The sequence below is a fragment of the Ciona intestinalis genome, chromosome 14 (assembly GCF_000224145.3).
Source record: "Ciona intestinalis chromosome 14, KH, whole genome shotgun sequence".
NCBI lineage: Eukaryota > Metazoa > Chordata > Ascidiacea > Phlebobranchia > Cionidae > Ciona > Ciona intestinalis.
Window position 1 is genome coordinate 3,723,983 of NC_020179.2, and position 25,841 is coordinate 3,749,823.

At 39.7% G+C, this 25,841-nt stretch overlaps 2 protein-coding genes across 4 annotated transcripts in view; one reads left to right on the top strand and one right to left on the bottom strand.

Moving 5' to 3' along the window:
* Positions 1-25,841, top strand: part of zf(fyve)-6 (zinc finger protein 6) — a 48,619-nt gene that overhangs the window by 10,239 nt on the left and 12,539 nt on the right. Inside the window, exons 1-3 of one of the 3 annotated variants that reach the window (XM_018814684.2) lie at positions 25,166-25,330; positions 25,391-25,442; positions 25,661-25,736. In XM_018814684.2, the coding sequence (XP_018670229.1) occupies positions 25,397-25,442; positions 25,661-25,736 (122 nt within the window). In that variant the 5' untranslated portion in view covers positions 25,166-25,330; positions 25,391-25,396. Of the gene's footprint in view, positions 1-25,165; positions 25,331-25,390; positions 25,443-25,660; positions 25,737-25,841 lie in introns of those variants that run through there. The other 2 variants (NM_001047996.1, XM_009862511.3) reach the window with 2 other exon arrangements.
* Positions 5,323-19,935, bottom strand: LOC104266434. Its single transcript, XM_018814748.1, has 16 exons — positions 19,746-19,935; positions 19,448-19,539; positions 16,945-17,062; positions 13,533-13,602; positions 13,401-13,463; positions 12,193-12,300; positions 12,000-12,105; positions 10,207-10,323; positions 9,881-9,990; positions 9,575-9,750; positions 9,099-9,309; positions 8,680-8,876; positions 8,418-8,561; positions 7,320-8,200; positions 6,781-7,127; positions 5,323-6,647 (listed from the first exon to the last, which is right to left on the bottom strand). The coding sequence occupies exons 1-16, from the start codon at positions 19,766-19,768 to the stop codon at positions 5,727-5,729; spliced, it is 3,684 nt and encodes a 1,227-aa protein (XP_018670293.1). The 5' UTR covers positions 19,769-19,935; the 3' UTR covers positions 5,323-5,726.

Sequence of the window (25,841 nt, forward strand, 5' to 3'; positions counted from 1 at the left end):
TTCCACATAACTGCTGTTTAGACCATGTCACTTATATAGTAACGAGGCCTATAAATCTGTCACTATACGTTTTGTTTTCACGTTCAATTTCCCAACTAAAACGTATAGAGCCGTTTACCACGCTCAATGAACTGAATCTGGCGCCTTTAGTTCTATTTTGAATATTTGTATAATAACCTATGACGGATTAGAATTGTGTTTTTTTACATTTGAAGATTGTAACATTCCCAATACATCATTCTGCCAAGGCGGGCAAGACCGACATCAATTATATTGACAGGTTCTCAGTCCTAGATCCCAGTGACCCTTAGCCCTGGTATTACGGACCATAAGCCGTCCACGATAAAGGTTTAGTTCTGGTGCTTTGTTTTCAAACCTGTTGCAAAGTTTTATCGTTGAAACCCTATCATTGCGGCCACTACCGCAAAAGCGGCGAAAACAGGGTATTACAAAGTAAAATACCCGCTAAACCAAATGAACAGCCTCTAATCCTGTTAATACCATATCACCCGGGCTACAGCTCTGCTTAAGGTCTATACCGGCATAGAACGCGTCAGCAACCATTTGCTTGTTTTGAAAATATACAAGACGCGGTAAATGCGGCACGTTTTTGACTACGACGATGTTAACCCACACACCCCATCAATGTAACTTATACTTTACACTTTACAAACCAATGAACTTACAACTGCCATACTATAGCTTTACGTTACGTTGAATTCTACACTAACGTGTGCACTCAGCAGTCAAAGCTGAATAAAGATAACAAACCGGTCAAAATGCGGTCAGCGCATATATACGCCCGCAGAGATCCGTTATTGCAGTTTCCCTAGCACCCCGCAGTAAGTTATACTAACCTTACAGTTTGAAGATTACATTAATATTTAGAAAATCGACTCGTATACGCTGTCTAAACGTTTACAGCCGGCTATGCAGCGTCCGCTGCCCAGGTTAATGACACAGACCACCTAAGACGTGATTATTTACGATGGTAACATGAAGCTAAGAGCGATGCAAGTTAACGGTTCGACCTCAGGCTACTGCAGTCTCTTAATCGACATCTCTTTTTGTAGATTGATATATATTTCTATAAACTCAAAGAGCTTTTTACACCAAGTTGAATTACTGGAAGACAACAAGAGTCGTAATTCGGCAAGCGTATAAAGTACCACTGCGTAGTAGAATAAGACAGTAATTACTTGTATAAGCGAAACACCAAGCCCATAATATAGTCTTTGAAAAACGAAGGCTATTGAAAATATGAGCCCGTTTTATGACTGTTTCGGTTTCTAAAGAAAACATTCACAGAAAATTTCCGTAATAAATATTTGGGTTCCGAAACTAAAACGTCCCCCATGTTTTCTGTTCAATAAACTGGAATATTAAACGTATGCCAGAACGTGATATGAGATGTTTCTTTGATCCGCTACCGTTATATTGCATAGATGTATTGATGCACACACCCCCACTATATATACAAACTGCCAAAACATGACGTAATTTTAATCATTAACTTACCAGCAAAGAATTTGTGACCGCATCGCATGGTACGCGCGATAACCAGTTCTCACAAATCGCTGCATGCAAACAGTGGGCTACGAGTACGGATTGTTTTATAATAATGCATCATATGTACAAGCGAATTTATAGCGCCGGCCGGGGCATGCACGACGATCGCCGGTTAAATGACGTTAATAATTGCGAACAGCGCTACCATATGCGGTTATTGTAGAACATGCGCGATGGGAAACATTCGCGGTGGCATTTAAACCCTACTTATAGATCAAATGAGCAGCTTTGGTTCTTGCCCTTAGCATTTTATATCGAAACGTTAACGTTGCATGCTATTTTAAGTCACGTATGCATTAGAATTTGGCTCAATAGTAAGTTAGGTACAATTTTATTCAGTTATATAAGCATTATGGACATTAATTTGTCACAATCGTCGTTCTGGCGCCTTAAACAGCATTTACAATAATAAAATAATATATTTTTCCGTTCTGACCGAATCAAATAGTTGTAAAAGTATTTTCCTTTGGTAAATACGCCCTTTACCGATTGACGAAATTTAACTACGCATTTCTCGTATCCCCTTTCACGTTACCAGCATATTTAAGACTCCACCAAAGACACCGAAAGTAACATGAGCCCATATTTCGTTTGTTTACGCAGGTTTTGGTACCACAAAACTACCCAGCATATAACAGCTCCTACGCAACCAAAATGAACTAGAACATTCCGTTTAAACCACGTTATATTACGTCTGTATAAACTGCATAGCGTTTCCCTACTTCGCTCTGCTTGCAGTTATAGATATGCGACGAATCATATACGCTTGTCGTTTCGTTTTTTCGCCAGCAGCAAATGGTTTTTCTGCCCTGTGACTCTACAAGATAAATGGCATGATTGCGACTTCTGACGTAGTTACTTTACGTCACTGCTATTATAATGCAGGGTCTGTGCACAAAATTGTAACTCATGGTCACACCGAACAATTACTAGCAATAAGTGGTGTTTTACGTAGTTTACAAACAAACTTAAGTCTGGGCAGTATTTCACTTTAAAACCGTGCAAGTAACATTTTATCCTCTGTGGCAAGCAAACTCAAAGCTGATAGATTATCTGGTCAATTTTAGCACACTTTTAGTCGTTTGTTTTTACGGAAAGCCGCATCCACGCGCATCTGTTTAGGTCTAAAATCAATCACGTTTACGAAGCGTAAAAATTCGGAAAGGTCACCGAAAATACTTAAGTTTGTGGATATATAGAAAATTTGTGTACAAAAACCTAGAGAGGCAACCGCAAGGCACGCTGCAGTGTGAGTATTGCTTATTATGGATATGCGCAAAAACTGTCGGGTTGTCACACAAAACTGACGGACGGCTTTTTAAATCGCTACAACTCAATTATGATATCCCGTTACGGTGAGACGCACTCTCTGTAGACCACAGCGGTCGCAACCATACGCCTTGCAATCGTTTATAATTTCGATTAGGCTTTGCTACCTGTAACAAAACTTCCATGTTCGTATGCTGTTGCACTTTGCAAATGCACTGTATAATCATACACCTATCTTCCAAATGAAAAGTTTGATTTAATTTCAATTAAGTCAAATGCCTGTGGATTATATATGGCAAGGTCATAAAACCGTATTCTCACAAATATATTCATATATGATGTTATTTTTGTATGAAAATTGCCAAGGTTTTAACTTGAGGTTCGTTTATTGTAACCTTCTTTAAATTATTTCGCTTTAAATTACCACACGATTTGAAATTGTTAAAAATGTTATTTTTTTCACAACACGTCGTTACTTTGGCTTACTTCTATCGTCGCCCGTGTGAAAGCTATACCAGCTTGGTGCTTCGGGTTCATATTTTCGTAAACAGGTTAATCTGCCGCTTTAAAATCGAGGTGAGTTTTGTTCCGTTACCTTGAACATGTGAGTGTATATCTCAGACGTTTCGTCTGTTGCGTATGGGCGCGTAACCACATGTGCATAACTATAGTTCCAGCTCCTAGTAAACTGACTTAGGTTTATACGGGTTGATGCTCGAAAGCGCGCGAGTTTTTACTGAATGTCAAGGATGCTAAGTTCTGAAAAGTTTGACGATCAGATCGCAAAAATCCGTGTCGAAAATTTGGCTTTTCAGGTTGGTAAAGATTGATGACGTAAAACGCACTAGAGCGTAAAGAACGGGCTCTTAGGTGAACACCCAATATTTAAATCGCGTGTTTGGATCAGTAAGAACAAAACTATCGAATTTCATAGCCGAAAAATAAAGCCTGCCAAACTTTCGTTTGTATTGCTGCAACCCGGGTGGCATTATTGCGACCTTTTTCGATTGCAAAACATACAAGTATTTACTCCCTATACCACAGTTGCGGGTTTCATTTCTCCTATTCTTACATAAACCATCTAAATTTGTCAGATACGATTGTGTAGCAGGCGAACGTAATTGATTTTAATAGCGTAATCCATTCGGCATAAAAATACACTGTGAGTGACGTTTATAAACTGTCGCGGAATTTAGGCAATCGGAGAAAAATAGCCATGAAGTAATTTTTTTCTCTTGTTGGGACGAATAATACGAATCAAACTTAGCTGTGACGTTTATAAACTGTCGCGGAATTTAGGCAATCGGAGAAAAATAGCCATGAAGTAATTTTTTTCTCTTGTTGGGACGAATAATACCAATCAAACTTAGCTTTGAACATTTTACATAAAGGACCACCAGCAAACATGTTGATTAAAGTTAGTTTAATATGTTTTTATATAGCTCATTTAATTGACTGCATTTATAATTTGGTTTATTTTATTCGAATATATAAAAGCAATACATGTGCTTTAGTTATGTAAAATAGGGTAGGGGAATATGGGTCACCTTTAGTGTTTTTTACAATTACCAACGGTCTATGGGAGTCGTGAGGATATAGTTGTTTAATTCTTTACATTTTTGTTCACTTTCAAATGGGAAGAGAAAACATTTTTTGTTCTCTACCAAATGGGATGAGAAAATAGAATGAAAAGGTGTCCCATCTTTCCCCAGCCTACTGTAACACTTACATGGCGTTATTTTGCGTCACCGTCCAAGGGCATTGCTTTCGGATGACATTATAATATTCCTTGATATAGTTTTGTGGGTGGCATTTATAAACCCACTCTGACTAGGAAGCGAACGATAATCAATACTTGCACGCCAAACTGTCTTGTTAAGTGATTTAAATTAGTATAATCTAAATTTAGAAACTCTTAAAAGCTTGAGTAAATATTACAAAACGAATACAAAGTTACAAATGTGTCGCTTTAGAGTGCCAGCTTTGTTTACTCGAAGTGTTAACGTCACCAGAAATAAACATTGGGTCTTTGATGACACGCAATCTGTGACCGGGAAGCAAAAAGGGTAACTTTTGTGTAAAATGTGGACCCCCGGCGAAAAGACGTATGCGTAGGGGTCCTGGGTAAAATGAACAACATTGGTAAAAGTCAACAATCTTCAAGTGGCCGTGAGGGAATTCGTGTCGCAGGGATTTTAGTTTTGTGTTTCTTGTTCTTGTGGTAACTTGGTTTATAAACTGCAGCGTTTTTTGTAAAGGATTACTTGATGCGCACATATTTTACCCGCTTTTGCGAGAAAGTGCATTTTAAAGAAATGTATTTAACTCAAACTGTAAGAGCGTTATTTCTGCACTCTGGTTATTTGCTGCAAATTAGGAATAAACCGCTTTCATCAAGACCTAGGCGAGTAAAAGAAGCCTCCTACCCTGTCTGTCAGCATTTCGCAACCAGGCAGTAAAACAATCGTTAATCCAACACAAGACTTATTGCTTCTAGCAGTTTTAATTGAATTTAATCCGCGTCGATGAGAGAGCACAGTGGAAAAACACAACGGAAAAATCGAATGTTTGGGCGTACTGTATAAAGCAATTTAAAAGTAATCTAGCGCTGATGAATTTTTACCCCAGCGAAATTGTACTGAGTACAAAGTGTGAAAAAAAAGGTTTTTAAACTGAATAGGGTTCGTCGTGGAATTTTCAAGCGATTAAAAGGTTTAATTTTTTCCACAAAACACAACGCAAACAAAGTGAAATCGTGATCGTTACAAAAATAAACTATAACAAATTGCAAAGTAAAACACGTTAATCAGCAGTGAAACAACTTATTTTCGCATCGGCTGGAAATCTGCCCGCAGATCGCTCGCCAATAGCGCCACCCAACGCTCCCATTACATTTCCCTTGTCCCGCTAGGTGGCACTACAGGTGTAGCGACATACATAGGCTTCGGCGCTGCGTAACCAGGCACTGAAGACTGCCGCATCATTTGCGGAAGTTTTTCGCGCCTGTGTAAAGTTGTTGGTCTTTCGAATGCTGTAAGAGTGCCGTATGTATTGTTGTTGTTGCTGTTCTTCCCATAAGGAGAAGTCGACGAACCATGCGGCAAAGACGGGTAATGATTTATTGGTTGGTTCTTCAACATGGGCATTCTTTGGTATTCTTGATATGCATTGGGACCCCGAACTTGAAGACTGGGGTAGCGGTTAAGCGGGGGTGCAGGGTGTTTCCCTGGCGAACCACACGAACGAGTTACGACCCCCCGCCTTTGGTTTTGATGTTCTGTTGTTCTCGGGTTCTTCATAACTTCTTGTATCATATGAGCTTTGTGCATCTGCTGTTGTTGTTGCTGTTGTTGTTGCTGTTGTTGCTGCTGTTGTTGCATGAATTCTTGCTGTAAACGGGGACACAAACGTTCGTGAAGTTGCTCCATGTGGTGACGCTGTTGGTGTTGTCGCTCCTTTCGTCTCCCGACCTGTGGTTGCTCATTTTTTGGCAAAGTAGCATAATGCCCGACCTCGGACGCTTCGCTGGGCTTCGGGTGGTAAACAGAGAGCTTCCCTGGCGCGCCACCTACCGGCGTAGTCGGTTGGGAACGAGTCGAACTCGACTGATGAAACCCAAACGAATGCTGACGTACCGGTGGGTTTCGTCGGCCCGATGACGAGCCTGAGCTAATGGACCCAGTAGGAGTGATGACGTCATTGGGGTAAGATGGCTCTGACGTCAGACGTCGACGATGACCAACACCATTCTGTGGAAGATTAAGAGAAGTTGGTCGCTGCTTAAACGCGGATGCATTCGTCGCTATTGGCTGAAATGAAAATGCAGTGGTCAGAAACTTTAACAAATAAGAAGAGTACGTTATTGTAAATGAACAGCAACAATATTACAAGTCATTTAGGTGAACTATGAGGAAGTAAAACCATTTCATTATAACTCCTTACCTCGAGTTCTGTCCTTATTGAGTTACGAACGCTTTCCCCTTTACCGCTGTCATTGGAGTTCAATCTTTCTCTTGAATTATCGACGGGGATTCCTTGTTGTTGCATGTGATGAAGTGTGGTCTCAAAACTCCGAATCGCTGTGTCCGATTCCCGCATGATTTCGTTCGTCTGACTCGTTGCTTTTTCGTTGCGTCGCCGCATTTTTGTCGACGCAGTTGGCAGTTGCCCGCTTTCTGCTGCGCCGTGGAGTGACGTAATCGGGTATTCCCCTGTCATGGAAGCGTGGGAGATCCTTTTAGGGTGGGGTAAGGTCGGGGCTTCGGTCATTTCGTTGGTAAGTATACATTCTGTAAAAAAAGTTGTGTCAAAACTAAATGAATGAAAGCAAGTTGCTTATCTTCGCGTGATTGGCAACGGTAGTCGTTATAACACGGGTGTTCTGTTTAAAGCTCGCGCCCGATTTTTTACTTATGGAAATTTTGCGAGTGAATTGACTGGTATATATACATTGTGTTACAAATAGGAAAACAATAACAAACCTGTAGTTGGAGAATAATAAGCTTCGTCAGTTTGGTTGTTAAGTAGAAGAGGTTGTCCTTGTTCATATACGATCGGACCATTTGCAAGGACACTAGCTTGGCGTGTAAGGGGATATCCGTTTGGTACAGAACCATTGCTGCTTGTGCTGTTGTGTCGAGATGACATTCGTCTTGGTTTGGGCGCATGCTGATTAGGCTGTGCTGTAGATTTCAATGTAGGAGCCTCACTGTAGTCATTTAATCTTCGTGGGCGCCGCTCTGCTGGATGTTCTTGGTCCAATTTATTGTTCAGACTTGGTGTGGCAGCTGGAGTATTTGGTTTGGATGATCGACAGAACCATTCTTTCCACCCGAAGTAGGTTTTTCGAGCTGTTCTGGTCAAAGAACCTCGTCTATCATCAGGGTACATTGCTTGCAGATGTTGTTGCTTTAGTTGCTTCTTTTTAAAATCATCATCGTTCGAAGTGAACCCGCTACAACAAACTTTCTTTCGGTACAACACGATCAGAATAATGGTGAGAAACACGCCAAAAATAAACCCGCCAACTCCGGCCACTATAACAACCACCAAGTCAAACTTAGATGAACAAGGATCTACACCAGTAACGCAATTCACTTTAGGGACCAAGGCATCTCTTCCTTCAGGTTTGGTGGTTTCATTCTTAGGTATCATTTCTTCAACTTCCACTATGGGTTTTTGTACCTCAACAAAACTATTTGTGTTTTCTTCCACCTCAGGTTGGCATGCACCGTATGATTCTGGCGACTTAAGAGCACCAGCTACGTTTTGTGCGAGGCCCTGGTTCGCCGTCAGATAAGGTACACAGGAGTTCGATCGTACCTCCCACCCACAATAAGGATCAGCAGAACCAACACATTCTCTGTAAATAAACAATATTTATACTATGTAAGAACCATAGACTTCATTAACAGTATTTATCATTCATTCTATGTCGTGCGAATACAAAACAACAGCTGATCCTATACCGTGTTATTTTCGAACTATTTTTCAACTATGGAAAGTATCTGATTTAACATTATACGAGCAACCGTAGACATATAGTAAGGTCTTTTCCAGCATTTAATATTTCAACTTACTCTTGGCAATTGTGAACTCCGCATGTCCTCAATGGAACGGTAACTACGCAATGCTTGAAACCAACCAGAAGAAATCCACGTTCAGCGTCGACCAGAATGCTCAACACTCTTCTATCCTCTACTTCGGGATTACCAGAGGAACATCTGAGAAAAAAAGAGGTTTAGAAATTGTTCATACTCTCCAGGCCACATTGCCTTTATTTAATATAGTTTTTTTATCATGTCGTCGTATCCTAACTGTGATATAGTCGTTTCTTTTTACCTGTTGCTGTCAAAAACATCTTGTTTTGAAATGATAGCCCCATGCTCCCACATTTGGTTTGGACCCAATCCTTTGATTATTTGACCGTCTTCTGTGCCAACAAGGATCACTGTGATGTCATTCGGGCCCGCTTTGGTGTCTAGCGCTATGGTCGTCCATCTTGAACCTTGGTTGGTCATTAACAACGAACCAGGGACCTGAGATAGGAATAAAAACGTATGATCACAAGTTGTATAACTAAACGGTGGTGTATATTTTTGGTCGCTCTTTCTTTATGTATAATGACCTCGGATTATTTTGAAAATTTTAGTTTTCTAAAGAAGACATCAGGTTTGAAAACCAAAAGTCTAGCAAAAACAAATTTATGTGTTTGGGTTACATTTAACGATTCCAGAATTAACATAACAGTAAATAATCACCTGTTCTTTCATCTGTGGATGTGATTTGATAAAGAAGAGCTCCGAATCTGTCATCTTTTCACTTGGACAAGATGCTGGGTGTCTAGAAGCTGCTGGAGATGTCCCCACTGTTTGTGCTGAAGGGTCGCTACCGACCAAGAAAGCTCCATGTAGTGCTTCTCGTATTGCGTTCATTGTGAAAGAACACACGGCTGCTCCAGCCAAAGAATCTCTGTTGGAGTTTAACATTATTTATATTTTTTTGTCTATCTCTTAAAACTTTCTTAGAATACAGTAGCCTATACTGAATATCAGATTAATTAAAACAGCGAATAAAACTAGCAGCAAAAACCAAACTGCTAGAGTAAAATTAAGGCCTGGCTGGTCAACCCACAATTTAGTATAAATTGACTAGAGTTGTGTTTAATTAAAACAAATTAAGCTTGTTAACAATGTTAGATGTTGAAATAAAGAAGGTATATGGCAATAAAACTCACTCAGGTGTCGAAAAAGTGGCGAAAATTGTTTCCACTCCGTTTACGAATTTTGCTTCTGTGACGTCACGAAGTTCATTCAGGTAAAAACCATTGTAAGAACAATTGAGTCGCGATTTAATAAAGGTTGTCCACATACGAGATAACACACGGTCTCCACCAACGTCGTTTTTGCAAACCTGTGGCAAAAATATCATTTCTTAAATAGTGCTAATAATTAGGTAAATTTATAAAACTTTGAAGACGTTATTTTTTTGTTTTGAAGTTCTATTTTAGAGCAATTAAAAAATAATTTATGATTGGTTTTACCTGTCCCACTTGCGCCACCATACGGACTTCCCCCGACGACAGCTTCTGCATTTCGTTAAAGAAAACAAGAACCCGTTTGTCGTCTTCGATCATTTTTACAAACCGGGGACCTAATACAAGGGTTAGCTTAGTAATTATGATGAAATCCGTGAACTCGCACTGATCTAGTGCTCGTTAAGTTGAACGATTCTCGTAACGATATAACATTCAAAATTAGGATCGTGCGTTACGAGATACATAACCGAGAAAAATCATTAGCACTTAAGCATTGAAGTAATAGCGGCTTATTTAAAACTAAAACATATGAAACTTGAATATACACTTACGATTCATGGCTTCGTCAATAGAGGCAGTCTTAAGCGGTGTGTTGTCGCCCATGCTTCGCGAGACAACGGGAGAAACACCAGTAAAAGCTTGGTAGGTTCCCGCGTACAACGAACCACCTGCAGATAATAAAGTTTCATGGTTACAACCAAGCTTGGGTCATTGACCCGACTCATATAAGTTTTATATAAGTCTATAAACCATGTCTGTAATAAAGCGGTGAATATAGCGTGCCAATATACAAGGGTTTTGGAAAATTGCTATTAGCTTTGTAGAAAATAGAGTAAAAGCGACAATTTCGCTTTGCCTTTGTTTGCAAACGTTGATCGCTTCTATTCTGGCACAATGCCCATTGTGGCGTCACGAGGTCGCCTGCTGCTCCCACCCCGGGGAGTGAAGACTCGAATAAAAGCAACCGAGCAAAGTTTGCTTCGGAATCGTCGCGTTAAAACACTCCGAGTGTAATCGTTTTTCAAGTTACGTCATTTTTGAAACTTCGTCACAATACCAGCGTTCCCACGGGACAATCAGCTTCATAAGCTGCGTGTTCATCATGCCAGCATTAATCGCTACGTACTGACACACAAGTGAAGACGAAAATGTAATCCATACAGATTGGAACAAATAATAACCATGTCGAAACGATTCGTAATGCTCATATAGTGGTGTGCTTCAGCGGTTCAAGGTACACGTGTTTTACTGCGGCAATAAACTAAGTTTTAAGTTCAACGACATTGTGTACGTGTGTTTTCTAGCTCTTGAATACTTAGCAACCATCGGTTATGACTTCAAGACATACACAGGGCGATATTACTTCAATTCCCACATTTTATTTGACCTTTGTAAAAACCACACAGTTTCTTTCTTATTACGTTTAATCGCTGCCTCCGGCCAATGCAAAATTACCCGCACCGAATCAATTATATTCCTACGTAGTCTGTACACCCGCGAACGGTTATTAACACCTTATCGGGTCTTTCACCAGTGAAAATGATACCCATATACACTCCTGTATATAACGTATAAGCAGGCAATGGTTTCTCCTAATCTGCGGTGAGATTAATTTAAGCCAGGAACGATCTAATCTGCGGTTACCTTCCAATGTTAAGCAGCGTGGCAGACTTAAAGCTCAGAACAATGGTTTCTATTAGAGCTATTATCAAGCGTATCGATTGAAATTACCCACGTGGTAAGCAAATTAAACCTTAACTTACGGTTTATTGGCTACATTGTAATTATAACTTGTATTTAAAGACACACACGTGGAAATAATGCTCAAAACAAAACCATCGCCCGTGTCTTTAGTCGTATCCGTTCAAACATTTACAAAAAGATCTGTTTCGCTGTTAAATCCAAACGACTATTCATAATACTAGGTTTGCGACGTGTAATTTGAATGCAAATCTTTCTAATCTGGTTTGCATTGCAGCACGGCCCCTGCGAGCGCCGCTGAAATTACAGTATAGCTTGCGAGGCCTGGTCGCCGTGGGGCAAAGTAATATTTACCTTTTGCTATAACTGTAAGTATAGAACGTGTTGGATGCGTGCGTTACTGTTGTAACGAGCAGTTACACTTGTAGGGACACGAATCACCGGACCTACTGGCGCCATGCCGACAGTACTGTTAAACCCCTTTAACTCCCCGTAAGACGCAAATATACACCGTTGGCTGACAAGGCGAAAACAGATGTCGATCGCTTTAAAGACAAAATGTTAACGTGGTAATGTTTCAGGACGGTGTATATGCTTTGGTGTTGTATATACTCGAAATATCAGGGTTTTACAAAATACGTACCGGTAAAAATTGCCGCGCTAGGTTGATTAGGACCATAAGGGCATCTCTGCTTGCCGGAGAAATCTTCTCCACGAACCATCACTAAACCAGATGACATGTAGGAGACCTGTATCAGTTTGAGTCATATGTTAACATCACAAACGATCGTCGTTACTCATAATTCGTGGCTAGCGTTATCGGGATCGATAGTTACCGTGTATGTTGTGCATATCGGGCTGAATGAATTGGTGCCGCACACCAGCAGTTCGCTGCCTTCGTCATTCGTGGTCGCTACGACGCTAAGAAAGTTATGACACAGTTCCTGTAAAAGTAAAGACATGTTAACAGTCTTCTATTGCCCCTAATACGTGTCCTCAACCGCTCGATTTTTTCGACGTCAACAACACGTCTTAAGACGTAAACAAACGGAAACTCGAAATCGATTGTGCTCGCCGTAACAATTACTTTTATGGCGGAATAATCAACGAAATTGGGTGTAATGTTGCGAACGCTATATAACCGGGTTTGTTTATCATAATCGAAACATATTGTGACGTGGACACTTGACGTATCCGGTACCTGACAATGGCTGCTCGACGCGTGCGATATTTAAAGCACCATCGCAAAGTGCCATTGAACTACTCTTATCCATGTAAATATCCAATGTCCTATATTTTAATCAATTTTCTAAAAACTGTGCTTCATACAAAAACAGCAATATCCTGACCGCCATTAGGATAACACTATTTGCATATGACGTAAACACCATTATCATTTACCTCATCCCTATCGATCCAACTAAAGAGCAAAAATATCCGACAGATAAATAATAATCTATCCGGTATGTTTCGATTCCCAATAGGACATTACGATTCTATTGCTAAGTCAATTGCAAAAAGCGCTTTAAAAATCGATATATGAACTACACTTCATCGTGTGTATTATACTCCACCCCGGGTCACAGGTTTTGCAAATCCGTCTGCTGACTCTGTTATCGACATTTCCTGTTGCCTATTTTAACCAGACCTTGGCTAAGCTCGTGTTTATCGGGTAAAGCAGACGTTCAACCTTGGCGACACTCTTTCCTTTTTACACTCAAGTCTCTGTTTCCGTTCCCACTATAAGCGAGTAGGACCGTTTTAAAAAGCCAAACATGAAAGCGGGGATAGATTATTTTGTCACGCACCTATCGCCACGTCAAACAGCAGGCGTGAACTGATTTAATGGACACGCAAGTGCAACGGTAGTTGTAATAACCAATTAGCAGCCTGGGTGATAAATTTTGTCAAGTGTATATTGCGAACGAGATCTTTTATTGCCCCTTTTCAAACCAAGACTAACTATTCTTAGAAAGGGAACCCAGCGTCGGTAAAGTCTTTGCGGAAACGGTTAAACTTGTGATAACAATAGAATAAAGCTCACCTCTGTTTGGCCTTTCATCGAGCATAATTCTCTCGTCATATTTTTAGACTTCCAAGTAATAACCTGAAATATATTGGATTTAATGCCGCCCTTTAATAACAAGATTATGTTGGGATAAGGTAGTTTACTCACATTATCGTATTGTATGTCTCGGATGTTGTCTGTGCGAAATTTCTCAGGATTGATGAAGTACAATTGATCCCTGTGAACATACAAAGTCATTAGTGACGCAAGAATAGACTGTCCACACGAACAATTAGTCCAGATCGTTAGCAGAAAATATCTGGGTTTACAACCGTACAATCAGGTTCAATTTGCACAACGATCGGGACAGCGAAGCGCTCTTTAAATACGACGCTGCTGCATCAAACAGCTCACCGCCCGGATAAAAGTGAGAATACTGGTTACCAGACATGAAAGCGCGTTGGACACTTTTCAGATTACATTATCTGACTGCGGTTTCAGGCTTGGCTTATGTGTATTACCGTTATAACTCGGTCTTCGTAAATTTACCAAATAATGTCATTTTTAAGATGATCTAGCACTTTATTTTATGATTGTGACGTAAATTATGACGAATCTTGAAATAAACAGGGTTTGATAGCGAAGTAGCTTCTGTTACGTCATTATCTTAAGATTGTTTTCAGACAGCGACCGCTGTAAACACTTATGCGTGGATTAATACGTAAATCGTGAAGTGGCTGAATCAAGTACTTCATTCAAGATGGCCTACTCAGCTGGGGAACGAGATACCATAGTTTGTGATAAGAAAAAAACATTGTCAGTTTGCCCAAAGGATACGTGACCCAAAAACTTTAAACACACAGAACGTTTTATTACTTCTGCTATTACAAATGAGTAACCCTTTATGTGCACAGTGCACACCACGCCATGCGCACTTAGACACAACACACATCATGAATGTATTGCCGTTAATGTCTGATTCCCGAAGGAAGTTAAGCTCTTCTATTGTTGGTTATAGAAACTTTTCTCCCGCCATGTTAAAACTATATTGTACGGAGTGAGTCACTTGGACCACTTGGTTTTCCAAGATTTGGGTTTTTTTTATCTCGGTTTGCTTTTTCAGCCCGAATCGTACTCCTTCAGTGAGTCATTACGAACAGCTTGCCACTTTCCATAAGGATCCTCATTAATTCAGCTGTACTCTCGAGCCGGCCATTAAAGCACTTAATGAGCGTAGCAGTCTCCAAAACAATTCATTTTAGGGCTCGTATTTTGCGACACAAAAGCGGATAAATCTTAGACGTTATGTCATCGCTTTTTGGAAGTAATATTCCACTTTGAAAATACATCTGTTTGTCAAACTCTTGGAGTAATACGGATAATTCGCGGATTAGATGAACCTTGTTTATAAGAGGCGATGAAACGCAATATTGGGAATTCAAGTTAATTATTTATACTTAAAGTCAATATAGGCTCACGTTACCGTACAAGATAATAAGTCAACACATTCAAGCCATCAGGGACTCAGCCAACGTAGGTCGTGAGTCAAAGGTTGCGCTCTGGAGTCCACGAAAATGGACTGTTTATCTCGGTTAATGGAGTCATATTCGCGTAGTGAAACTTCCACTAAAAACCTTTCTTAAAATCGTGATGATGGATTATTATACAGCGTTATCAAAAAGTTATGTTGGCTAACGGATTTCAAAATGGAGTGCTGATTTTACAATGTCTGTTCCGGGCTTTATTCCGTCACAAAGGGTATTGTTATCACCGACAAAAATCGCATCTGATTGGTCCACGCCTAGTCTCCGATTTCCGTTACCAGAAACCGCGGTTTTAGTTTGAGTTACTTGTGGTACAATCGGTAAGTTAACTGAATAGTTAGCACAACAACAGCTAACAAGCTCGTGTTACCCATTGAACATTGCTTTGCCTTTAAAATCTATAGGGAACAGGATATCCCAGTTTCATTGTACGACGTTTCATTAAAAAGTAATGCCATGACGTTATCGGTTTACGTAGCCTTTTTGCTGAGAGGCTTACTTTAATTTTACGAAAGCACTAGCTATATAAAGTTTACAACATTTTCTACTCTATGCATTATTTAAAAGTAAAAATTAAACATAACCACGTGCGACTGCAATGGCGGGAATTGTTGTTTGTATTTAAACTCAACCTGTCAATTACCACTGTTATGTATTACTGACGTCACAACGGCTGTGTTTCGGTTTCACGTTGTCAGTAATATCAGTTACCATAGTTTGACAGGTTGAAATGTGATTGTGTAGGTTTACGAGCAGGTGTTCGGCTATATTTCATTCCAAATGCTATTAACCATTGACGTACAGTGCAGATGGCTTACGTTCGAAGGCTCAGCGGTGCTTTGCTTGTTTTGGCGGCTGCTTCAGCAGTGTTAAGTGAAAACTACCATTTCCTGCACATGTGTGTGTACTCCACAAACAGTTAAATAGCACCTGGTCAACTATGACCTTGACATTAGCCAGTTGTGTACCCAAATTGAGCCTTCTAACTAGAGGTTTTCCATCACATTATGCGGCCTTTAATAAAAAGGGACCTCAGACCACCGCTCATTATTTATTTATTCGCATCTTTCGTATAATTTCCCTATTCGCCAAGTTAGTATTAAACCGGCTGGGATAATGAATGGGGAACAGGTAGGCTCTGTTGGTTGTCAAAATATTGATAAAATTATGAAAATTCGTCGGCACTGTGGCGGTCACAGTTGCGTGAGCGTTCAAAGTTGCGCCTCTATTTATACCTATTCAAATTGTATGCGCGTAGGACACGCTAATGTCACTTCATTGTGGAGCCTATTTATTTTCCTTTCTATCGACCCAGTTGCTACGACGTTATCGCTCCCTGCCAGCACTCTGGCTATCTTTGTTTTCGCGACTTTTGTTCGTTGATTCCGTGTGTTTGGTGATTGACGGGCGTGTGTTTGCTGCCTCACAACGCCAATAGTAGCGCAGCAGAGCGTACAGTTCATTCCAAAGCCCTACTTGTGGTCAAACAAATAATAGATACTATCAAGTGTACGATTGCAGCATGAACAACAAGTGCAGCTTGCGTTTAAATATCCCGCCAGACTGCATGTAGAACTGCAACGGCTCGTACTGCACGTGCAGGGTGTTAGGTGACAAAACTATTGTTCTAAACTGCCTGACGTCATCTCTCGCGGTCTAACCGCCGAAAACCAGTCAATTGTTTCTCTGTACCATGGCGCCCGTATCGCTTTACACCACTACGGGCTCTTTCAAGGGTTCTAGTCTTTATATTTACAGTAACGCTGCCCGGTATTGTGTCACAGGTGTACTGTTGCAAGCGTCGACATAGTAGCCATTGGAGAAAATACTGATTTCATGACGAGTCTATTGAATAGCCACTCGTCAGTAGCTTGTCTCGCATGTTTACAACTGCTCAAGTGTGCCCTACTATTATTGGCCCACAAATATAGTTCCCGGATGTCTGCTCTAAAACAGTAAGAATCACAACCACAAACCCGAACCCTTGCACGCATATATACATAAACTCTATAGAGTCGATTTATTTTAATATTTACCTTGATGCAATTGCTAGCATGTCATTGGTGCCCATTCGAATCCGTTTAACCAACTGCAGATAGCTTAATCTGTTGTCTCGAGTCACTTCGTCGCCGGTAAATGCTTTAACAGGAACATCTGAAGATATAATGCGTGAATTATTATTACAAGCTCATGGCGTCTTAACTATAATTCAGTTGCCAAAACAAACGTGATTTTGCCATGAGCGTTAACGCCTGAGTTTGGTGATACTTCTTTTAGATTTAGCTGAATTGGTTTACTTGTTTAATTTAAATTTGCACCCCAAAAAAACAGCGCGCTAACGACAGGATGCGACAATAATTGAGGGTGCGAACTCCCAACTATAAGTACGAAAACAGCCGCGCGTGCGACGCCCTATTAACTTTGTTTACACCTATATAGGTTTGCCCAAATTGGTTTTGGAGTTGCAAAAACCACTCCATAATTGTATATACACACACCATAGTGGTTTTCCATTTGCTTAGGTTTTGCACGCCCCATTGCTATAACATGGCCTTGAGCAACGACATATATGCCTATACAGGCATGAATACATTGGTTTCCAATCTAATTCGTTCCGCCACAGTTCTGTTTTTACCTTTAATTTACCATTGTGTATTTAGACTAGAAATTGGCACCCTATTTATTGACTAGACTCGCGACGGTTGCTAGTTTGATTGTTATTGTCAAGGCAATTATTGCCGATTGCAGCCGCGACTTATTTATTTTTGTATTCGTCTGCAATAGCACCTGCTCGAGCAGCAAGGCGAGCGACCCTCTTGAAACGGTTTGTTTTACTTGCGCCCTTCTTGAGCATTGTCGCCGTTTACAATGGCCCATCGAGTACGCGCTCTGTTAGGCGACAGTTGCGACTAAAATAACAACACAGAGCAATTAGAAATGGTAGCTCGCGGACGCTCGTCAGCAAAATTGGCGGTTCTTAACGGTAGTGCTTAAACGCGCTTTAACGAGCCTACACAGTTTGAAACACAAGGAAAGCAGGGCACTGAGACGGCACGTTTGCTTTCCAAGGCTCGATTACTCACGCTTGAAGGACTCTCAAAACGCATCTATCCGCAGTTTTAAGTAGGAGCTGGGCAAATAAGCGACGTCTCAAATTTAGGTTTTCCTCGGTCCGTATATAACTGGTCAGTGCTTAATCGCAGGCAGGTGGTCAAGCAATTTAAGGGTTTATTATCGTGACCCCTTATAATGGCGGCAAGCGGGATTTAAACTTTCTATTTTCGTCTGTATACCTCGTGTCACAACCACAAACAGCGAGAGCGTTAATGGCACGACTTTACCTCTGATTTCAGGAAGATACCCATTTCTGCGAACGTTACTTTACACTCTACTAGTCATGATATATCTTTTTTAAAGTTAGGAGAAGTTAATCGTGATGTCACATGCGCCGATGGGGGCAAGGGATAAGAGACTCTTAGCAGAACGTACAATGTTTCATCCACTTATCCTACTTCGATTGCCATTGAAAACATAACATTATCGCAAAATTCATTCAACTAAGCGGGTTTGGTTATGTTGACTTTTACTCCACGTCATAACGGACTTTGTTGCTTGTGTAGGCGACAAAGTTGGTTCGGACGATCATGCTGTCGTTTTCTTTGTCGATTTTGCACAAACAAACTAAAGGACGATGTTTGTTCGGTGAAATCACGGGCACGCGATATAACCAACGTCGACGTGTGCACTACTTTCAATAATTGTTCTTTAACAATCGATCAACGCTGGTCTATCGGGCACACCTGGTCTCAACAATCACTTTCGTGAATTATAATGAAAGTTACTTGCCTATAGCGGTCAATAATTGTCCCAAAGTTAAGGTAACCAAATGATTAAACGACCGAGTAGACCGCAAGGCGCCGGTGATTATAACGTATCAATGATCATTTTCGGATATCTTTTGGCAGTTTATTTTAATTCAGCTTTAGATGGTTAGTGACTTGGGTTTTTCTACTTTTTTGCGGTCACCCCACAACACGTTTCATGTCGCCATATCTTCCACGACTTTATCCCGAGGAAGTTTGAAATAAAGCCCCGTGTGACGTCATATAGATAGTGATGCGCAGCGCTTCTAATCTGATATCAATATATCCCACATCGGGATATTACCACGAGACTTTATTGAATTCATTGTAATCCCGTGAGCGACTTATTGTCAAACGTGGCAGGGGTCAACGGACTGTGATATCATAATGGCAACGATGGACAATCTCGCGCCATCTCTATTCCCAAACGGCTGAGATCGCTGTCGATTTAATTACCAAGTCAGCGACTGTAGGTACAGTTAAAGTAACGGCATGCCACGCTGACGGCACAATCCATATAGAATACATTATAAACTGCGCTTTTCAGCCACTGCAGTTTACCAAACAGTGTTTTAACGAGACCCATTGTATCAGCAAATAAGCATTCGCGGTCCATAAACATATAAAACCTTAAACAACTCTAGCGAACTGACAATGCAGATTTATGGCGGCTTACCAGATAAATTTATGACCGTCTTTGGTGCTTGGTTTCGTGGAAAATCTCCCTTCGTTTTGATCATTAGTAAAGCTGATACGAGCAGCACCACACTGTAACCGACATCATGTTTAAAGGAGTTAAATATTTATCCTTACCCAGTAATATACTTTTGATAAACCTTAATTTAAGAGGAGTTAATGCATATCTAGTAACCACTCTACACGGATAATGCGGCCAGAAGAAATTAACTGTTTAATGATATTTGGACTTAACCCCGAACTATAAACACACAAGGCGATCATGACTTCGTACTTACAGCATAACGTTGGCAAAGGCCATCTCGTTCAGTTGTTTTCAACGTATTATAAGCTCTTGATGTCTTCGGCAGTTGTTGCAATCTAATTCTTTTGCATTCCCTCAATGCGAGTTAGTTTAACGATTCTTCCAATAAATCCAACAGAAGTCAAATCAGTTCAACACTTTCCCTTTTAAATCGATTATTATCTGTTGAACGTTGCAAAAGTTGTTATATATGTCTGCACAGTGTACTTAAAAACCAAATGCGCCACATTGGATCTGTATACTTCTAAGTTCTATTTCTGCCAAGCCCTTTTACTTCTGTCTAAGTGCCTGCAGTGCTGAACAGTTTCAGCGGGTGTATGATGCGATTATAACCAACCCATACAACCATTTCCTCAGGACTTTTAAATCTCGTGTTCAACAAAATGCGTCTCAGCGACAAGTAAAGTAAGTTCGGCTTGGAGTTGGATTAAATGCGCTTGTGTAGGAACCGCAAGCAGCTGGATACTACTGAGATTTACTCAGAGTTCTCACTTTTCGCTGTGAAAGTTTCATTAAATCAAACAAAACTTTAATCCAAGTAACTTCTCACTTTCATATGCAAACCTTATACTCCGGTAGAAACCAAACACTCGTGCGAAAGCTCTAATACAAAGTCTGAAATCGTGCTCAAATATGATCTCTCTGATAACGGCAACTGATATATATACCCTCAGTTTACAGTTCAATAAACCTGTTCGACTGTTTTGATATTGCTGCTATGAAAAGAAGAACACTATGAAGGATTCTGCTGCAGACGCGGCATACGAACGTATCGTCGCTACCGTCTGATAATACTGCTGCGCCGATTTCTGTTGCTGAGAAAAAAAGCGGCAGTATCGTAGTGGTAGGAACGAGAATCTTTTTTCCTTCCAAGAGAAAGAAAGAGCGACAGCGTTTTGACCAGAATTGCCGCCGGCAATCGTACGAGTCTTTCGCTCCATTGTGGACAGAGCTTTCCTTGTAAACTTACTACAAACACGAGCACAATAAAGCAGGATCTGCTTGACCCAGATAAGACGGCTGGAGAGTGTAAAACTCGACCAGAATCTGCCTCATATATAAAGCCTGCTTCCTGACCAGTGAGTGAAAGTACATGAAAGGTTTTGCAAAAAAATCAAATGCACGTTGGTTCAAACTCCGACACAAGCCAACACGGACTGAATGTGTATGGGTTTTGCAAGAACATTTGTGCAAGCAGATCAATCCGACTTCGATTAATCGCACACAGCAATTCCCGAGAGACCTAATCAACAGTAGAAGCGAAAATGTAGTTCTGTTGTTTATTGAAGCCCAAACCAAATGAAGCAAAAGCGAGACACAAGATCCAATTTTGGATTACAAGATAATCCAAGCAAGACATATTCTCCTTTGGGATTGGCTTGGATTTATTAGCTTGCCCGATGATCGTGAATACACATTTGTTTTCGTCCGTTGCTGTGTCAGCGTGTGCACAACTTTGATAAGCTGTGGTTACATATTAACTTTGTTGGTTCAATTAAAACCACGGTTGAGCAGAACTGTACAATTAAACCGATCGTTCGAACGATTGGTCTTTAAATTTACGACTTTGCTCGTCAAACTGTGCGGTATAAAACCCCAAGTCTTAAATTTCGAATTAAAACGTCGTAATTTTATCACTTTCATTATAAAACACGCACCAAGAACATTAACCTCATGTGTGAAAGTGATGAAGCGGTAAAACGTAGAACCTACCGTCGGTGCAGATGTACAAATGCATACGCGGTAAAGAAATCATTAGGCACTTCTCCTAACCTACGTTTGCTTTGTTTTAACCCACACGCAGCAGGGGATATACCCTTCGGCCGAGATCGACAGTTTTTTTCTGTGGTCATGAATCATAACATCCTACCCACGCAACTTAACAGCAACGGAAAAGGTAGCAGAGTGGAAAACGGAGACGCCTATAGTTAACAATACGAGTATAGTGGTTCGCATCAGGAAATATAACCAAAGCTTAATACGTCACGATCGTATCGCTTCGCCCTTATACAGAACAAAACAAGTAATAAACATCGATGGAGGTTCAGAAAACCTGGAACTAAATAGGTTTAACGCTTCCTCCGTGGTCACCGGCTGTTAATTACCACAACGCCTTATAAGGGAATAAGACGAAACCCAAACATCGGTAAGCTCAGGTTACGTCAGAGCCTGGTGGGAAACCAAGCTTTGGACGGTACTTACCCACATGTATAGTAATCTTTGTTTACGTTTGGGGTTTTGGACAAATGCTGGTTTGGCAGTGTATATATGCTTCATATTGCTACGATAAATTAGCATATGTACTAGATAAAGTAGTGCGTTATGCTATTTTTATGGTATTTATATATTGTACATGGTACTCTATATTTTGGTATGCTTCTTTATGCTGATGAGAAAATATTCGATTTAAAATTTGTATGTAGTACTGAGTATAAGATGATTACGTAAGCACATTATATCCCATTTTCCCAATCGTGTTTTTGACAATTACACGTATTTTTAGAGCCGTGATTTATATAATAGTTATACATTTCCGTATGTATTTTTACCACCAAATGGGACGATAAAAATGAATAAAAACACGGACCATCTTGCCCCAACCTATTATACAACAGCTGTGTCGACAGTTTTATATGTCACCTATTAGGCGCCAGGATGTATGAAAACAATACGACAGTATCGTGTCACGTATCCTTGTGGGTGAACATTTATTAATAATTAAAAAGTAGCCATATTAACGGCTGACTTATAAAAGTAAATATAGCACCCGCCACTTCAAATACACAATACATATATGGCGTTCTAAAAAAGTTTAACAAAAAGGTAGAACAAATACGAAAAAGGGAACGAGAACTAATCTTTATAGAGAAAGTAACCTTGACAATATTGAACATGAAGTGTTTTTATAAGTTCCGCGGAAGTATTAAATCTTCACAGCTTTGTAAATATTGAACCCAATTTATAATATCAGGGGATTTCTTAAGGAACCGAAATTTTCTGTTTTCTATAGTGTTTTTTTTTAGTTTCCCATTGGGGTAACTGAGGTATAAGAGTTTTTCTCTTTTCTGGTTCAGGTATTATTTCTGTAAATACTCTTCGTCGTGTAATACCAAATAAACGATAAAACAAATGTAAAACATGTCCCATCTCACCCCAACCGACTTTTTAAAATTTTTGATTAGTTTTTAAAAACACCACTAATTGTGATTCAAAACCCTTGTCGTGTGGAGAACGATATGCGTGTCACTTTCATTCGTTCGTTGCTTTCGTAGAACCTTGCCGGAGTATAATACGCCGTGGGTTAGCCTACGTTATTTCCCTTTCCGGTGACCCATATATCACAGGAAGTTGTATTCAGGAATAATAAGCTATTGATTACCGAACAATACCCATTATGACGTAATCGTCGCACCTGAACAACCCTGAGAGTTATAACAACATGACGTCACGGGCACGTGACTCATTTGCGTATTTTCCTTCCTTCTATTGATAGAAACAGGTAGAAAAACAGTTGGTTACTTAATTGTCCAATTTAAGGAACAGTTACACCTTGATTTAGAACAATCGTCTATAGAATTGAACAAAGCGTTTCCGTTTATTTTTATTATGACGAGATTGTATGAAAAAAACGAAAACGCGACGTGCATTTTGTAGACAAAGCAAAACGTCCAAGTCTAATTCAATTCTTTATTAAAATAGAACAATGCCAATTGTTCGCCATAAAGGACATTATGACTTCGCAAATACGGAACAAGTTCGTTCCACTTTTGGACGCGGTCTATTATTTAACCGCGGGACGTAACAATTGTACGTAGTGTTGTTTTTTCTCGTAACAATATTGACTTGCAAGTGGATAAAACAAACAGAACCCTTAAACAAAAGTAACCAACCAACGAACGAAAACAATGTCCACGCAGCTGCTTTAATATTTAAACGAATACTCAATAACAACTCCCGACATCTAATGAACAAAAATTTATTAATAAGGCAATTTTTATTTAGGTTACTCATTTTTTTGTCAATGTTTTGGCAACAACCTAATTTACAATAAAATAAAAATCGAAAAATTTATGACGTTTTTTATGTTTATCGATATAAAATAACAGATAAATCTCACTTTTAGGTTTTTAAACTAAAAAAACAATGAACCTAATACACGTAAAGGGTCCTTAATAACAAGTCGGCAGCGGACATGAAGTGCATGCACAAACAAGCCAATTACGAAGACCACCCTGTTGGCCTCCTCCTTTGCCACCTCCAGTAATAAAAGAAACAAAAGCAATTGTGGAATACACTCGTGCTTGCTGTAATAAACGTTTCTGTATTTTATTGCTCAATTTACACACAGTTGTTCAAGCAAGCAATCTTCACACGGCTATTTTCGCAATCTCAGAGGCTTAATTTTAGACAAACGAGGGTCAAGCCCTGCCAAAGACATTCACTAAGGGTTGTTATGATATAAAGAGTTCGCTCTTGCTTGCGAAGCTAAGTTTGGCTTAAGGATTTGCGAATTTTGTTTATTTGCTCGATCATTCTTTAAGACTTACACGAAAACACAGCGTCAGGCACTCAAGTATGGAGTGCAGAAATATAATCATTGTCTTTGCTTGTTTTTCTCACACTCACTTCACTTAATGGAACGTTTGGATCTGTTTTGGGGAAATACTGTCGTATTGTACTGTGAGGTTAGATGGGACAACTTTAGCAAACAATATCCAAATATTATGATCGTGTTTTAAACAATTAACAACGGTCCTTGGGAGTCGTGGGGATACGGTTTTATAATTCATTGAATGTTGTTTACTGCAAAATTGGACGAGAAAAAAGAATGAAAATATGTCCCATCTTCCCCCATCCTTCTATAAATAAGAGTAAAGGTTGCAATACACAGTATCCAGAATTCGTCTGTTTTGTCCGGATTTCGCTTTCGCATCGGTAAAGGGTTTGCATACGATACTGTGTACAGCCACCTTAAATCATATCTGCTTAACCTGTTAGACGAGACTTAAATGAATGAAACTTACTTTATCCTCGCGTGGCCGGAAAACGACAGTCGTTATCACACGGGTTTAACACCTCGTGTCAGCTTACGAGCTACCATGTATGTTACTTTGTGGGTAATTATTATTTTTTTTTCATTCTTTTATGTAGGCCTATGGCTAATAATTTGGACAACCCATTGGTGACCACTGGGTTGGAGCAATTGCCGTATAGTTTCTTACCAAATAACATATTTTACATTTTATGGATGTCAAATTGAGCCTAGTGTTGATGTATTTTAATTTTGGAAAAGAAACCTAACCCCTAAAAACATTTAAAAAACAGTTTACGGGCAGTCGTTCTGAAAAAAAATTAAACTAGTATTCCGTAAGTGGAAATGACGGATTTGCGTTTATTTATGTAAATCATGAAAAATCTTTGTTTTGGAGAATCAAATTTCAAAATGTGCTAGACGTATTTATAATATTTTGACTTTAATTGTGTAAAATTAGCAAAGCATATCTTGACCAGTTAATGTAGGAGTTGTGACAAAATGGTGTTTACAGTTTAAAAACTAATGTGAGTGTTTTAAATAATGCTTAAAATCGTTGATTGTTTTTAACGTTTAATTTTGTACAGGTTAAAATGGCTTCCAGAGAAAACCTACCAAAGATTGTACGAGATGTGCAAGGTATTATTACTTTTTTAGTCTTAAATAACTGTTTCGAAACGTGTAAACAGTCATATAATTTTATGTACATGTCTATTTAAAGCCAGCAATAAAAGTTCCAACTTTTTGTTAATAACATAAAACTTGTTTAAATTGAGTACAAAACACCCAAAATATCTTTACATTAGTTAAGTATAACTGATATAATTTACAAGTTTAACAACATTAATATTTTCCAGACATTGTAACCGATTTATGCAAAGAGTTCGAATCAACGAAAGAACCGATAACAGATGACAATCACAACCTGCATAAGTAAGACATAGTTACCTGACAATTTAAAGTGGTTTCTCTTGTGCCTATTTATTTTCCATAGGGTTTCTCAGTGTGTATATGTGGCAAACCTGCTTTGCAATTTGT

Excerpts from the sequence above, each read along its gene's own strand:
- LOC104266434 (XM_018814748.1), bottom strand. The coding sequence starts at position 19,768 with ATGGCCTTTGCCAACGTTATGCT. Across the intron at positions 9,991-10,206 it reads TATTGACGAAGCCATGAATC|GTCCCCGGTTTGTAAAAATG; the intron begins GTAAGTGTATAT and ends CCCTTGTATTAG. Across the intron at positions 8,877-9,098 it reads ATCCACAGATGAAAGAACAG|GTCCCTGGTTCGTTGTTAAT; the intron begins GTGATTATTTAC and ends TTCCTATCTCAG.